This window comes from Alosa sapidissima, chromosome 7 (assembly GCF_018492685.1).
Source record: "Alosa sapidissima isolate fAloSap1 chromosome 7, fAloSap1.pri, whole genome shotgun sequence".
NCBI classification, from domain to species: Eukaryota; Metazoa; Chordata; class Actinopteri; order Clupeiformes; family Clupeidae; genus Alosa; species Alosa sapidissima.
Genome location: NC_055963.1, coordinates 19,078,143 through 19,091,068, shown reverse-complemented (window position 1 = coordinate 19,091,068; position 12,926 = coordinate 19,078,143). Strand labels below are relative to the sequence as shown.

The window sequence follows — 12,926 nt, the reverse complement described above, 5'->3', positions numbered from 1 at the left end:
GATAATCTAATGGAGTGTCGTCCATTATCCCTTACTTAAGGTATCCAAAGTGCATACTCCATTGTACTTCATTCAGTTATTTACGCCGAGTGCCTCCAACATGGCCATGCAGCTGGGTTACCGCCCAGAACGTGACGTCTTTGCAAACCCCTAATAAGATGATCCGAACTCCTTATGTGGTCAAAGATGACAGCTTTGGGTCCTTTTTGTAGGTGAGATCTATTGGCATTGCAAACTAACCACATACATTTGAAGGTTTCTTTGAGTGTTGTCTCTCCTCATTATAAAGTCTCTGCTTGCATATAGTTAGCTTCAGTTAGCTCCCATATAGCAAAAATTAAAGTTCACCAGAAGGTCACAAAACCCACTCAAAGTCAGATGACAAAAGTGAGTAGGGCAAAATGTCTGCATTTCAGACTTCATCACTGCGAGAGTGTGCGATTATTCAAAAACCCCATGCTACCTACACCTACATCAAGCAGAAACATTTTTAAGAAATATTTTATACCATCATCTATTAATTTGCTAAATCAATATAATTTAGGAGTTTTATGATTAACAGATTAACTTATATTATTTACTGCATTTTATTGACATCAACTTCTTTTGCACATTTCCATGTCTCCATATGTTGTACCTGCTGTGTAGTCTTGTTTGTGCTTGCTATATGTTGTATCTGCTGTATAGTCTTTGTGTGTGTTTGCATTATGTTGTTATTGTTGTACCTGCTGTGTAGTCTTTGTTTGTGTCTGCTTTATGTTGTACCTGTTGTGTAGTCTTGCTTGAGTGTGTTACATGTTTGGTGGGGCCAAAGACGAATTTCCACAGTAGTGGACAATAAAGACCTCTAATCTAATCTTTCCCCATAGGTAAAAGGTGTGAGAGGTCTATTAGGTGCCACATTATGGATGGTCATAAAAAGTCATCCAAGTGGATTGGCTGATCCTCCTAAAATGTTGTCATTTCATCCAGCAATCCACATAGGCAACATAGTCCAGTCATGTTGATAGGAGGCTATTCAAACTCAATATTCAGTCCAAGCACCAACATCAGGAGTAGTTCTAGTAGGCCTATATATCCACTAGATGTCAGCTCTTTCACTTTTCTTTTTAGCCAAGACAGCGGGCTAGGCTACATCCTCCGCCCCGTGGCGATTGAAAAAAGAAACATATAACATGCAAACATGCAATATATTTCAATTGAGTCGTTTTGAACTGGATGTGTGCTTATACAAATTTATTTGATATCGTATTTAATCTCAGCAAAAAACATCATAGCTTGGGGTCACATACGTTCGTTGACCGAGCTCTTCCGAAACGGCACGATATTATACGAATGGTCTGTCCTGTCGGACTGCTGGAGGCGGCCACAGCGCCATGTTGAACGAAATCTCCCTTAACAGTGGAAAGGGGCTCGTAAAATAACATTCGGGGAAAACGTTTCTGCTCAGTTTTCATAAAGGAAACCGTCAAGAATACCCTGGCAAAGGGAAACGAACTGGATCCTCGGGAACCCCGACCGGGGAGGGGGAACAGCCCCCTACCATCCGAAATGAAGATAAACCACAATAATCGCTCGCTAGCTAGCATTTGCTCGCTAAACTATAGCTAAGCTAGTTTTCAAGGCTTTTTCTATCCCATTTAGCCACCGGCAACCTGCTTGTACAAGAAAAGGCCCGGCATTGGCGTAACTCGCTAGCTAGTTTTTATGTGTATTATTTTTAAACTAGATAAGTAACTAGTTAGCTATTTATTACTGTATTTTTTTTTATTTTGTAACGATTTGCAATGAGTTTGCCGCCGAAAGCGGTACCGAAATCAGCCGCTGCTGTAGGAAGTGGACCTGGAACCGGGCCGTCTCCCTCGAGTCAGCTGCGGGCTACCCTGACCACCGTACCGCTTCCAGGGCCCCCGGTCGCTCAGCAGCCGCCTGCAGTACCACCGACGCAGTATCCTTCAGTGACAACACCCCCCCCTCTATTGAAAATGGAGAAGCTGTCTATTTCACTTTTTGGATACGAAATCAGAGGGATAACTCACAGGAATGAAGGGAAGTGTTGGATGTGTTTTGAGCTTACTGTTGGTTAGCCAGTGAGCGTTAGCTACGGCGTTCTCTCTAATACATCACATGTCTTTGATGTTGGCTAGCAGACTGTTGTGTGAACATTTAGACTTGGCGCAGCATAAGGAGCTGTCACACTTGACTAAGTGATCATAATACCTATGTTTTAAGATGCCCGTCAGTTGTGGAGGGGAGCGTTGGTTAACTTGCTGGCAATAGGTTAAGCCAGGATAGCCTCAATAAGTCTTGCTTCACAACACTGCACACAACTACTGTAACGTTACCCTCTGTGTCAGTTCAACTAACATTTTCAATCTGGCCACAGTATTGCAATGGATCTTTGCTTTGGGGCAGTGGTAAGGAAAAAGATGCAGGCTTGCGCCTGGCAGTTTGCTAGTCTACGTGGAGTCTGTCATTGAGGCATGATTAGCCGGCTGCCAATCATTGCGGTGAAAATCCACCTTGCTAAATAGAACTATCCGCTAGCTATCCTGGGAGCTCACTAGCTACGTTGTTTCAGACAGGCATGTGCAAGCGAAAGTAGCGTTCGGTGAGCAAAGATACTTAATGCCTAATACTGTGATTAAACTCAACAAACGTGTAGGTTTAGCTTGGCGTTTTCTACATTTACATTTTTAAATAAACAAGTAGTTTGTTTTTTTCGCCGGTATGGTTGAATGCTAGCTGCCATAAACGCAACAGCCACCCACCCCCCGCCTGTGTTAAAATAATGTTGTCCGGCTGCGACCCTGTCAACACACAACGCGTAAAGCTCTACATTTTAGGGCATGATGTGGCTGTAATGTTTCTACAGATTCGTCGCCAAATTGTACCTTGACACTTACAATTAAGTCAGTTCAGCACTCACGTTGCGATTGGCTCTGCAGTAATTAAGCAGTTATGCAATCAGTGGTCTTCAGTATTTTTCTATAACATCTATGCATTGAGAATGTGACATTAAGGTGTCTGTCTTAAACACTTTCATAGAAAATGTGCAATCATACAAATGTGTTGATCCTACATCTATCTCTTGTGTTTAAGCCTCATCAAGTAGTTATTAGTTTAGATGCCTTAACATGAAACCAACTACTATCCTAAATCTCTTTTAATTATTCAGTAGGGTCTCACATAAACTGAACAGAGCTGATGCCATTACATTCAGGTAGAGAAGGTGGCTGGCATCTTGAACCTGTGATGCAAATGGCTCCCTTTCCAGACAAAGATAAATCCCTATCAGAGATCGAATTGCACAAAAGAATTTAACTTGACCTGCAACCTTTATTGGCAAGTTTCATGAGTGGGGAAAGCAGATTAGTGACATTCAGTGGCATTTGCCTCAAGCAGCTTTGTAAGATGTTTACAATGATTTGGAAAGGATTCAAAAGCAATCTAGGATTGAGAAACAAGTATAGAGGAATATACATACTTGTCAAATATACAGCAATATTAGGGGGGAAATACTAAATTGTTTTCATAGTGAAGAGAAGTCGTTTGAAACTTGGAACTTGTATTGGAACTTGGAACTTTTATTTCAGACTCAGCGGAAAGGGGTGCGAGTAGTGAGTGCACCAGCTGTTTTATGGAAGGCAACGATCTGTCTGAGTTAGTCCCTGTGTATGTGCCTTTTCTCCTTGGCAACTGCAGGGGATTCCCCTTTAGTCTTACTGGTAATATTTGAGCACCTTAAAGCTTTCTGTTAACTGGCACTGAACTTGTGCTGCGTCTGTTTTTCGTTTTCCTGGGAAGCTCTGTACTTGTTAGAGGAAGTTGAATGTTGTCCCAAGCCATGTCAGTTTACCACTGACGTACCTGTGGCTCTAGATCAGTGTTTCTCAAAGTGTGGTCCGGGGACCACTGATGGTCCGCAAGCTATCCCAAGTGGTCCGCGAGCAGACGTGGTACAATATAATATAGATGAGTTGTTTGCATATTGAACCAACTTGTATGTAAATCCAAACAGTTCTGCAACACTGTCTATAAGATATGCCAGTTTAAATCATATGAATCCTCTGACACAATAAGCAAAGTGCAAAGACAATAAGCAAGTAGGCCTATTGTGTAGGCTAATATACTGTTGAAGTAGGTCTAATCTTTTTTTTTTTTAGCTAGGTGGTCCGTGCGTTTAGTGGTCCTTCATCTAAAAAAGTTTGAGAAACACTGCTCTAGATGAATGATTTTAAAACACTGGATCTGGCAGAACTAATCCTTAACCATTGTATTCTTGGTTGGTGAGAAGGTTCAAATTATCTTATTAAGTGTCAGATGTACATGCTTAAACGTAATCATCGTTATAGCAGAGGCATTTATCCAAAGCCATTTACAGACCAGGTATATGATATTTGCATAATGTATGTATCACTTCCAAGGAGTCAGACATTTGTTGGCACCTTGCTCTGTCAGTGGAGTTAGAACTGAGCAAGTTTATCAGGAATAATGTGAATGGTTCCCATCATGCACATCAGGAGCCCGTTAGGTAAAAAACACAAGTCACGAACCTTTGAAGAATTAGAGTAATTAGAATTGGGGGGAAATTACTACAGTCATTTCCTGTGTATTAGCCGCATTTTGTATAAACCGTAGGACAGTGTTTTATGTTAAAAAAATGAAACCATATTAATACCGTATTAACCTGTGTATTAACCTCATAGCTGAAGAAATTTAGCAAAATCAATGTATAAGCTGCGGCTAATAGTTGGAAAATGACTATTTAGCCTTTGGCGTTTCTTAGCTGTGTGTTTCTCTTCAGTAGCTACTAGCTATGTGTGAGAAGGTTAGTTGAAGTGTACAGTGTGTTGGTTGGGAGTCTTGCCTTTTTTCACTGCGTCAGTGGTGAGCTCCTCTGCATCCGGCAGTCTGTGTGTGTGTGCGAGACAAAAGGCTGGGCCTCTTTGCATGCAGGGCTGAGATTTGGGAGCGATTTTTTTTGTCGAATGCCATCTTTCAGTGGCCGGGGCCACCGCTGAAAGTTTCAGTTCAGATTTGGACTCCAAGACCGTGACTTGAACAGCTTGCGTGTGTGGGAACATGAGGAAGTTGCTAGAAACATTGCAAGTTTGATACTCACACAAGTGTGTCTTTCCATGTGATCATTCCATATCTATTCCAGTTAATTTCAATCTATTTGTAATCCAGGTACATTGAATTGGTAATGGAGGCAGTTGGATAATGTAAGCCTGTATTGTGCAGATAAATATATGGCAAAAGTGTGGAAGCTCTGTACACAATCAAGGAATGATAGCCTCCTCACCTGATCTTATCTAACTGCTTGGTGCTGCGTCATGCCGCAGCCTCTGTGTAGATAGAGATCATATTCTGATAGACACAGTGTGCTTGTATGGCCTAAGTATATCTGAACCATTAACCCATATACCTATCTTTGGCTCAGTCTTAAATGGCAGAGGGAGGAAGAGTGAGTGAGTGACCGAGTGAAGGCGAGTAAGAGAGAGAGAGAGAGAGAGAGAGAGAGGTAGGGAGAGTCATAGCTCAGCAACCTGTGCTAAAAAAAATGCAAATCCCAAATCCAATAATCTCGGTTCTTATTTCTGGCCTTGGTCCAAGCTCAGCTGTGCCATACGCACTGTACGTACGTTCATTCGTTCCTCCTTCTCCTCAGTTCACAGTGTTCCCCAGGAGTCAGGAATGCTAGTCCCGCAGGGAAGGAAGGGTTTCTGCTTTCTCCCTGCACAACAATGACCCGGTTGTGAAGGCTGGTCTGTCCTGAAGACTGAGGGGGTGGAGGACCAGGCGCACCCTCAATTGGAGATGGCAGAGGCATCTCCTGTTCCCCTCTGCCCTCTGCGGTGACAAGGAAAGTTAGCAGCCCAAAACTGAGTGGGATAATATTGGCCATTTCAGTTTATCCATTTACTAACAGTTCACCTTTGGCAAGAGATAGATAATTTGATAGATAAACACTTGCACTGGCGTGGCAGAATGGGTGCTCATGAGGTGAAACCTGCTTTCTAGATGACTTCGCCCTTTATCCAATCATAATTAACTACTAGGGATGCACCAACTGTGAAGTTCAGGGCAGATGTGGAAATAATGTTTAAAATAACAATTTGGCCTATAACCAATGCAGATACCAAAATATTTTCTTTCTTTTGTTTTTGGTTTACTTATTTTTTTGTTGTTAATTATACCCTGTGGTAGCATGGAAACAAAAATATCCATTAAAAATAACTTCAGTATATTCATTTTCAAGTCTTTCAGGCCTCCATAGCATCATTTCTGGATGTACCAGTTTACACATTACACAATGTTTACCTAGTGCAGAATTGATGCTTAACAGATAAGCATCAGCCGTTGCCTATGTCATAAAAAATTTGGCCAATGGCCGATATAAGTCAACAAGGCCGATATCAACCAATGCTGATGTTGGGCCGATATATAGGTGTATATATACCTATGAACTAAATCCTGACTTAAAGGGGAATTGAAGAAGAATGATGCCCACTGCAGAAGCATTCCATTTTGGTGTACTGTGGCTGTAGCCAGTGCTGTGGTTTGGCCCAGTTTATATGTATTAATGGGAGCAGGCATGTCTTGACAACATTGTGAATTCCTGCCCATTCAGCACACACAGCTGCCTCCATCATTGCTGCAGCTTTGTGTGTGTGTGTGTGTATGTGAGACGGTGTGTGTGTGAGAGAGAGCGAGAGAGAGAGTGTGTGTGTAGGAGACTGGGGTGAGTGATGGAGTCAGAGAAAGGCCATGTGGAAAAAGTGGCGAAGAGAAAAGCCAAAGTTTCCACTTTTGAGGGTTGATGACTTAAGCACTCCAGTGCTCCTTGACCCCTCGGTGTTGATGCCTGTGTGCAGTGGTTCCAGCTTTTCCTTCTCCCGGTCTGTTTGCTTAGGTAGACAGCCTAATGCGGCAGCCACTATTGTCTTTAAATGAACCGCGGAAGTACATTCCAATATTTGCTGTGAAGTGAACCCCTAATGTTTGCCATTCTTGACACTGGGCACAGAAGTCTTTGCTGTTTCCTATGAGACCAGGAAACAAAGCTGGGTAGTGCCTGGCAGGCTTTGCTTTAGGGCAACATGTTCATGTCAGGTAGACTGATGATGTGTTACAGAAACAGGAACATTTCACTGTGCAACAATTTCCTCTAGACATTAACAGGTCCAGCTTGATAACAGGCATGCTGCACTATGTTCAGGAAATACAAGGTGAAATCCGGCAAGTGCTGATAATGTATTGATTCTCATATAGTGACAATCAACATGTTATGTTTCCTTCCTCTCCATTCTGCTCTGGGTCAGTAGTAGTCTAGCAGTTATTTGGTGAGTAAGGGGGCTTTTAGGACTCATTTTCAAGTACTGCACATGGATTGGATCACCGGTGGAATACAGTATTAGCTGACGGGGATGTTTTGTTGTTGGAGCTGAGGAAGGAAGGATCCTAGGGAATTGTTTTGTTTTGACATGACGTCATATGTTTTAAAAGATAGAAAAAAAATGTTGAACAATCCCCTGAAAAAAACACTAATTTGAAGAGGGACTATTTCACTTTTATGCATCAGGGGAAAATAACATTAGTTTTGTAGTTATTTGTTACCCATATTGCCAACTACATCAAAGTTTCCTAGAAGTAGAAAAAGCAAACCAAATGCTTAGTGCATGTTGAGCGTGTTTGTGTAGGATGTCCTGTGTGTCTTCCTGTGTTCCCACCTTGTTGATTTTTGGCCTTAAATGACTCCCGCTCCAGAGTTTTCCTTAATGCGTTGCACCCTAGGATCCCAAGAGTACAGCCGCCGCTGGAAGACAGAATCTTCCCCACACAGCCAGGAGTCACGGCCGTGTATAGCGTGAGTACTCCCCACATCTCATCCTTACCTTATACTCATGAACACACACATTTACACTGGCACATGCATTTACACACACACACCATACAGGCACTCCCTCAAACTCTGACACTGAAAATCTGTCATAGTCTGTCTCTTTTTCTCTCTGCATTCTCTCTCTCTCACCCTATCTCTCTCTCTCTCTTTTTTATGCTCTCTTCCTTTCTCTCTCTCTTTCTCTACCTCTATATCCCATGCACGCAGACACACATTTGCAGGTCACTGACCAAGCCCTTTAGCTGTTGCAGGAGAGTGCACACTAAATCTCCACAGCTGTGATGGTTGAGAAGGGCACTTTCTTTCTGCCCCATCTCTTGGACAGTAATACGAGAGAGCCAGAGCACTGCACTGAGCCCTGGGGAGCCCACAGCTGTGCAGCTGTGTCTCTCCCTCTCCCCCTCCCCTGTTGTCTCTCTCCCTCTCTCATCCCCCAGCCCAGCCTAGCCTAGCCCAGCTGCAGTAGTGAAAGCAGCACTAGAGGACCTGAGCAGTCCAGGCTCCTCTGAGACCATGTTGTTGTGGAAGTTGATAGGGAAGGGAACAGAGGGAGGCAGAGGGGGGGGGGGGATGCTTGTATGTTTTGTTTTGTTTTGTTGTGGAGCGTTTCTCTTTTTATCCCGTTTCTTTCTTTGCTGAGCTGGTGTTTTCACACCGCAGTGGTGGATTCCTGTGTTGTGTGGTCAGAATGCCTAGACCTGTTCTGCACTTCCCCCTCAACTGTAAACACACACACACACACACTCATATAAACACAAACACCCTGCCTACAATCTTTGAGCCACAGGTGTGGTCCCTGTGATCTCTTGCCTTCCATGCCTCTGTGTTCCCACACTCCACTGCACCTTATACCACCACCACCACCACCACCCCACCCCCTCCATCTTTCTCCTGGAAAGCTCCTGGGCTGGTGGATAAAGCTACGTAATCCAGCCTGCTAACACCACCCACCACACAAGTGGGTCACCCGCCCACGGCCACCTCCACCTGCAGGGCTGTGAGAAGCTGGATGTGAGAGATTCACTTCAGAGCAAAGCACAATCATGCACCCAAGCAGTCAGTGCAATCTCGGCCCGCACTGTTCACACATAAGCTTAACCATACTTCGTTATTTTTTTTTATTATTATTATTTTTTAGAACTTTGTTCTGTCAGATGGTTTGTTGGTACCTTGTTGGGACAGCTTGTTAATTGATAGTAGCAGACACCTGCTACAGGACAACACAGTTTTTTTTTAAAAAAAAGAGAAAAGTAAAGAGCTGAAAGTAAAGAGCTTCCTTTTAAAGGTGACCAGCAGTATCCCGTCATCTGGCTGCCTTTGGCTTCCAACCCTGCCAGCTATCCGCTCCACCGAGCCGAGAGGCACAGGTGTGGGCCTCCTGGTGGCCGAGAGCAGCACAGGGGTGGGGGTTGGGATGGGGGGCAGGTTAATCTGCTTATCATTTCTCCCTGCCTGCTTGTACAACCCTGGGCTGCAGCACCACCTCCAGCAGCAGCAGCAGCAGTGGGGCCTCCCTGATTGGTGTGCAGCCTTTTTTGTTGTGCTTATTTAACGGCCACTGCTGGGTTGAAACTTAAGAGGCGTGGCGCTGAATCTATGTGTAAGAGATGAAAAGGGGCAGAGAGGGCAGAGGGGGGGTGGATGGAGGGGGGGGGGGCAAAAGGGGGTAGGGGGAGCAGGGGTGCAAGAGCCACAGCACCACCGGATGGCTGTAGATACAGAGCGCAGAATTGTCTGTGGAGGGTGGATGGCTGGCTGGCAGCATGTGTAACTGAAGCAGAGGGCTGGCACTCTGCCCAGGAAAAAGGAATGAGAGGGAGAGGAAGGGAGGGGGAACCAGTGAGGCCTTGTCCTCATCCAGCCCCAGCCAGGAGTAAGGTTCTCTCTCGTTTCCTTTCTTTCCTTCTATTTTTCTTTTTCTTTCTTTCTTTCCTTCTTTCTCTCTCTCTCTCTCTCTCTCTCTCTCTCTCTCTCTCCCCCCTCTCTCTCTTTCTTTCTTTCTTTCTTTCTTTCTTTCTTTCTTTCTTTCTTTCACACACACAGTCACACACTCACTCCCTCTTCCCCACTGCTCCTCTCCTGTAATCCTAACTGTTCTGTCTCTGTGTAGAAAGGCAGAGTCAACGAGTTCATTTGCTACCTGCCACCAGCTATGTGTGTGAGTAAAAAGAGGCTGTGTGTGTGTGCGTGTGTGCATATGTGCGTGTGTACGTACAGATGTGTGATAGAAATGCTGATTGTGTGTGTCTGTGTTTTCAAGAATGTTTGATAGAGTGTGCAAAGAATGTGTGCGAAAAATATGTGAGGGATCGAGAGAGAGAATGTGTGTGTGGTGGAGAACCTGTGTGTGTGTGTGTGTGTGTGTTTCTCCATGCAGTGGGATGGACGAGGGGCTGCTGATGGCGCTCTCTGATCTTCTCATCTGTGTGTGTATGTGTTTCTTGTCTGACCTGGAATGATTTCAGATGTGTGCTGCCTGCTCTCTGGTCAGGTTCAGGCATCTCTAGATATGCTCGCTCAGCACTTTGTCTCTGTGGATTTGTTTGTATTTATTTATTGAGTGAGTGAGTGGATCATGCCTCAGGGCTTCAGGGTGTTCTGCTCCCAGCAAGGTGTTGTGTCTTAGGTCCAAAGGCCTTGGACTTTGAATATACTAGTGTATGTATGTCTGTGTGTGTGCGCGTGCGCACAAGGGAGCGATGGCGCCTTCACACTAGAGCTTGAGTCATTAGTTTGTATATTTCCTTGATGTGAAAGTTCCGAATATTGTGTCCAACAAGGGATCGTACCGGAGTCCTCCAGTAAATGGGGATCTGGGGAACGGCTTGTCTGAACTCCATTATGGTTCATATTTGGTTCTGATCTAAAACCATGAAATCCGTGCCATTTATGACCACTGATGGATCCAAATGATCCCACTTAAAATAAAACACAGCTAAATTATTTATGCACTTTTCTGAAGAGCCAACAGTCTTATATAGTGAGGAGAGGAAAGCACTGTGGAGCAAGTGGCTGTAGCGTCCATGCCACATTCTGGTCCAGGTATCCACGGGGACCCGGGTTTGAATCCGTCCTGCGGTCATTTCCCGATACCACCCCACCCCACCCCACCTCTCCCTCCCAATCACTTCCTCTCACTCTTCACTGTCCTATCTGATTAAAAGGCAAAAAAAGCCCCAGTAATTAAATATGGGGATCCAGAGGACAGCTAATGTTTCCTGGTAAGTCATACTTGAGGCTATGCATGTAATGCTCTGCAAGCTAAGCTTCATTTGTAGCATTGCCAGCTCTCTCAGCAGTAACCTCCTTGTCCAAGCAGCTCACATCATTTATTACGGCTGAGCAAAAATGACCAAATGATCAAAATGATCAAGAAAAAAAAATGGATGGCTTGCAGCTCTACTCTGCTTATTTGTATGATAACGGCACATTACTTAGGTGTGTGACATAAGAAACGGTGGTATTGTAGTGGTTAAGCTGGACTAGCGTGCAGTAGCCTGACAAGTTGTGGGTTCAACTCCCGGCTTCCACCGTTGTGCCCCCTTGAGCAAGGTACATAACCCGAGTTGCGCCGGGGACAATGGAATCCTTTGTAATAGAATTGGCATACAAGTCCCTTTGGACAGCAGTGTCTGCTAAATGAACACATGTAAAAGTGAGAAGCCATGGTTTGCAACAGACTAATGTGAAAGGAAAGGAGCCGTGGGAAGGAGGGAGGGAGGGAAGAATCACACTTGAGTTTGAGCCATCATATTGGGCCAGATGTGAAGGAGGCCTGGAAGAGTACAGGAAGAACGAGGGAGTGAATGGGACATTGTGTTGAGGTTCTGACTGTCTGTGTGTGTGAAGTAGATCAAGGTGAGGGATCAAAACTCCTAGAATACACAGGGCGTCTTTGCTATTTCGTTTTAGTTTTAAAATTAGACACTTTTGTGTGTGTGTGCAGTGTGTGTGTGTGTGTGTGTGTGTGTGTACAGTATGTGTGTGTGTGTGTGTGTGTGTGTGTGTGTGTTTGTGTGTGTGTTTGTCTTATCTGTGCAAAGACATGTCATTTCTCCTTTATATATTGTTCTAATGCCAGCATGCCAGTGTGTGTGTGTGAGTGTGTGTCCCACCTGTCTTGCTGACGCCTCCCCCCCTTGTGTGCTGTGTGTGCTGCAGGTCCAGAGACCTCCGGGCCCCCCGTACACAGCCCATGAGATCGGCAAGGCCCACCCCAACCTGGCGGCCACTCCGCCGGGCCACGCCTCGTCTCCTGGCCTCTCTCAGGTATCAGTTTCCACAGTATCCACTGCGCATCTGTACGGCCACCCTAAGGGCTGGGAGGCAGGCGGAGGGGTGAGTTAGCCCACCGGTCGCCCGCGCTCTGTCTGTCCACTTCTCACACTGTCTGTCTGTCTGTCTGTCTGTGGTGCTGTGTGTGTCTCAGTCAGGATGTGTGTGTGTGTGAGGGAGTGTGTGTGAGGGAGTGTGTGTGAGGGAGTGTGTGTGAGGGAGTGTGTGCGAGGGAGTGTGTGCGTGTACGTGTGTGTGTGTGAGCGAGAGTGTTTTTCAGGTAGAGTGTGTGTATGTGTGTGCATCTCTGTGTGTATATATTCCTATGGGTTGCGGTCTGTTTGTTTGTGTATGTGTGTGTTACTGAGTGTTGTTAAAATGCAGCTGGTTTCTGGTGGTGCCGTCCCTCTCGCTACCATTGGACCGTTTGTTGTTGTTATTGTTGTGTCTATGGTTTCTTGCTGTTGTTCTCTGATTTAATTGTTGGACTGGGACTCCCTCGTCATGTTGTGTCATGTTATTCTGACCTGTGACCAGATGGACATTCTGACACTTGTTGCTGCTTGCTTGTGTAATATGAAGAAAATGCTTTTGGTTTCCAGGAAGGAGAAAAAAGCATGACCATCACTTTTAGTTTCGCTTACTGGTAAACCAGCCCTTTCATGTCAAATTGAGTCAACAGTGATTCATCTGAACCAGACAACAGCTCTATTCCTATTTCTCTAGCTCTATTTGGAGTGAT

General features: G+C 44.9%; 1 protein-coding gene across 14 annotated transcripts in view; it reads left to right on the top strand.

The window, feature by feature from the left end:
- The first annotated feature begins 1,157 nt into the window (after positions 1-1,157).
- Positions 1,158-12,926, top strand: part of eif4g3b (eukaryotic translation initiation factor 4 gamma, 3b) — a 44,908-nt gene continuing 33,139 nt past the window's right edge. For 6 of the 14 annotated variants that reach the window (XM_042096687.1, XM_042096686.1, XM_042096684.1 and 3 more), the window contains exons 1-4: positions 1,159-1,948; positions 7,774-7,873; positions 10,020-10,067; positions 12,071-12,247. In XM_042096687.1, coding sequence (XP_041952621.1) covers positions 1,788-1,948; positions 7,774-7,873; positions 10,020-10,067; positions 12,071-12,247 — 486 coding nt within the window. In that variant the 5' untranslated portion in view covers positions 1,159-1,787. Of the gene's footprint in view, positions 1,949-7,773; positions 7,874-10,019; positions 10,068-12,070; positions 12,248-12,926 lie in introns of all 14 variants that reach the window. The other 8 variants (XM_042096690.1, XM_042096689.1, XM_042096688.1 and 5 more) reach the window with 6 other exon arrangements.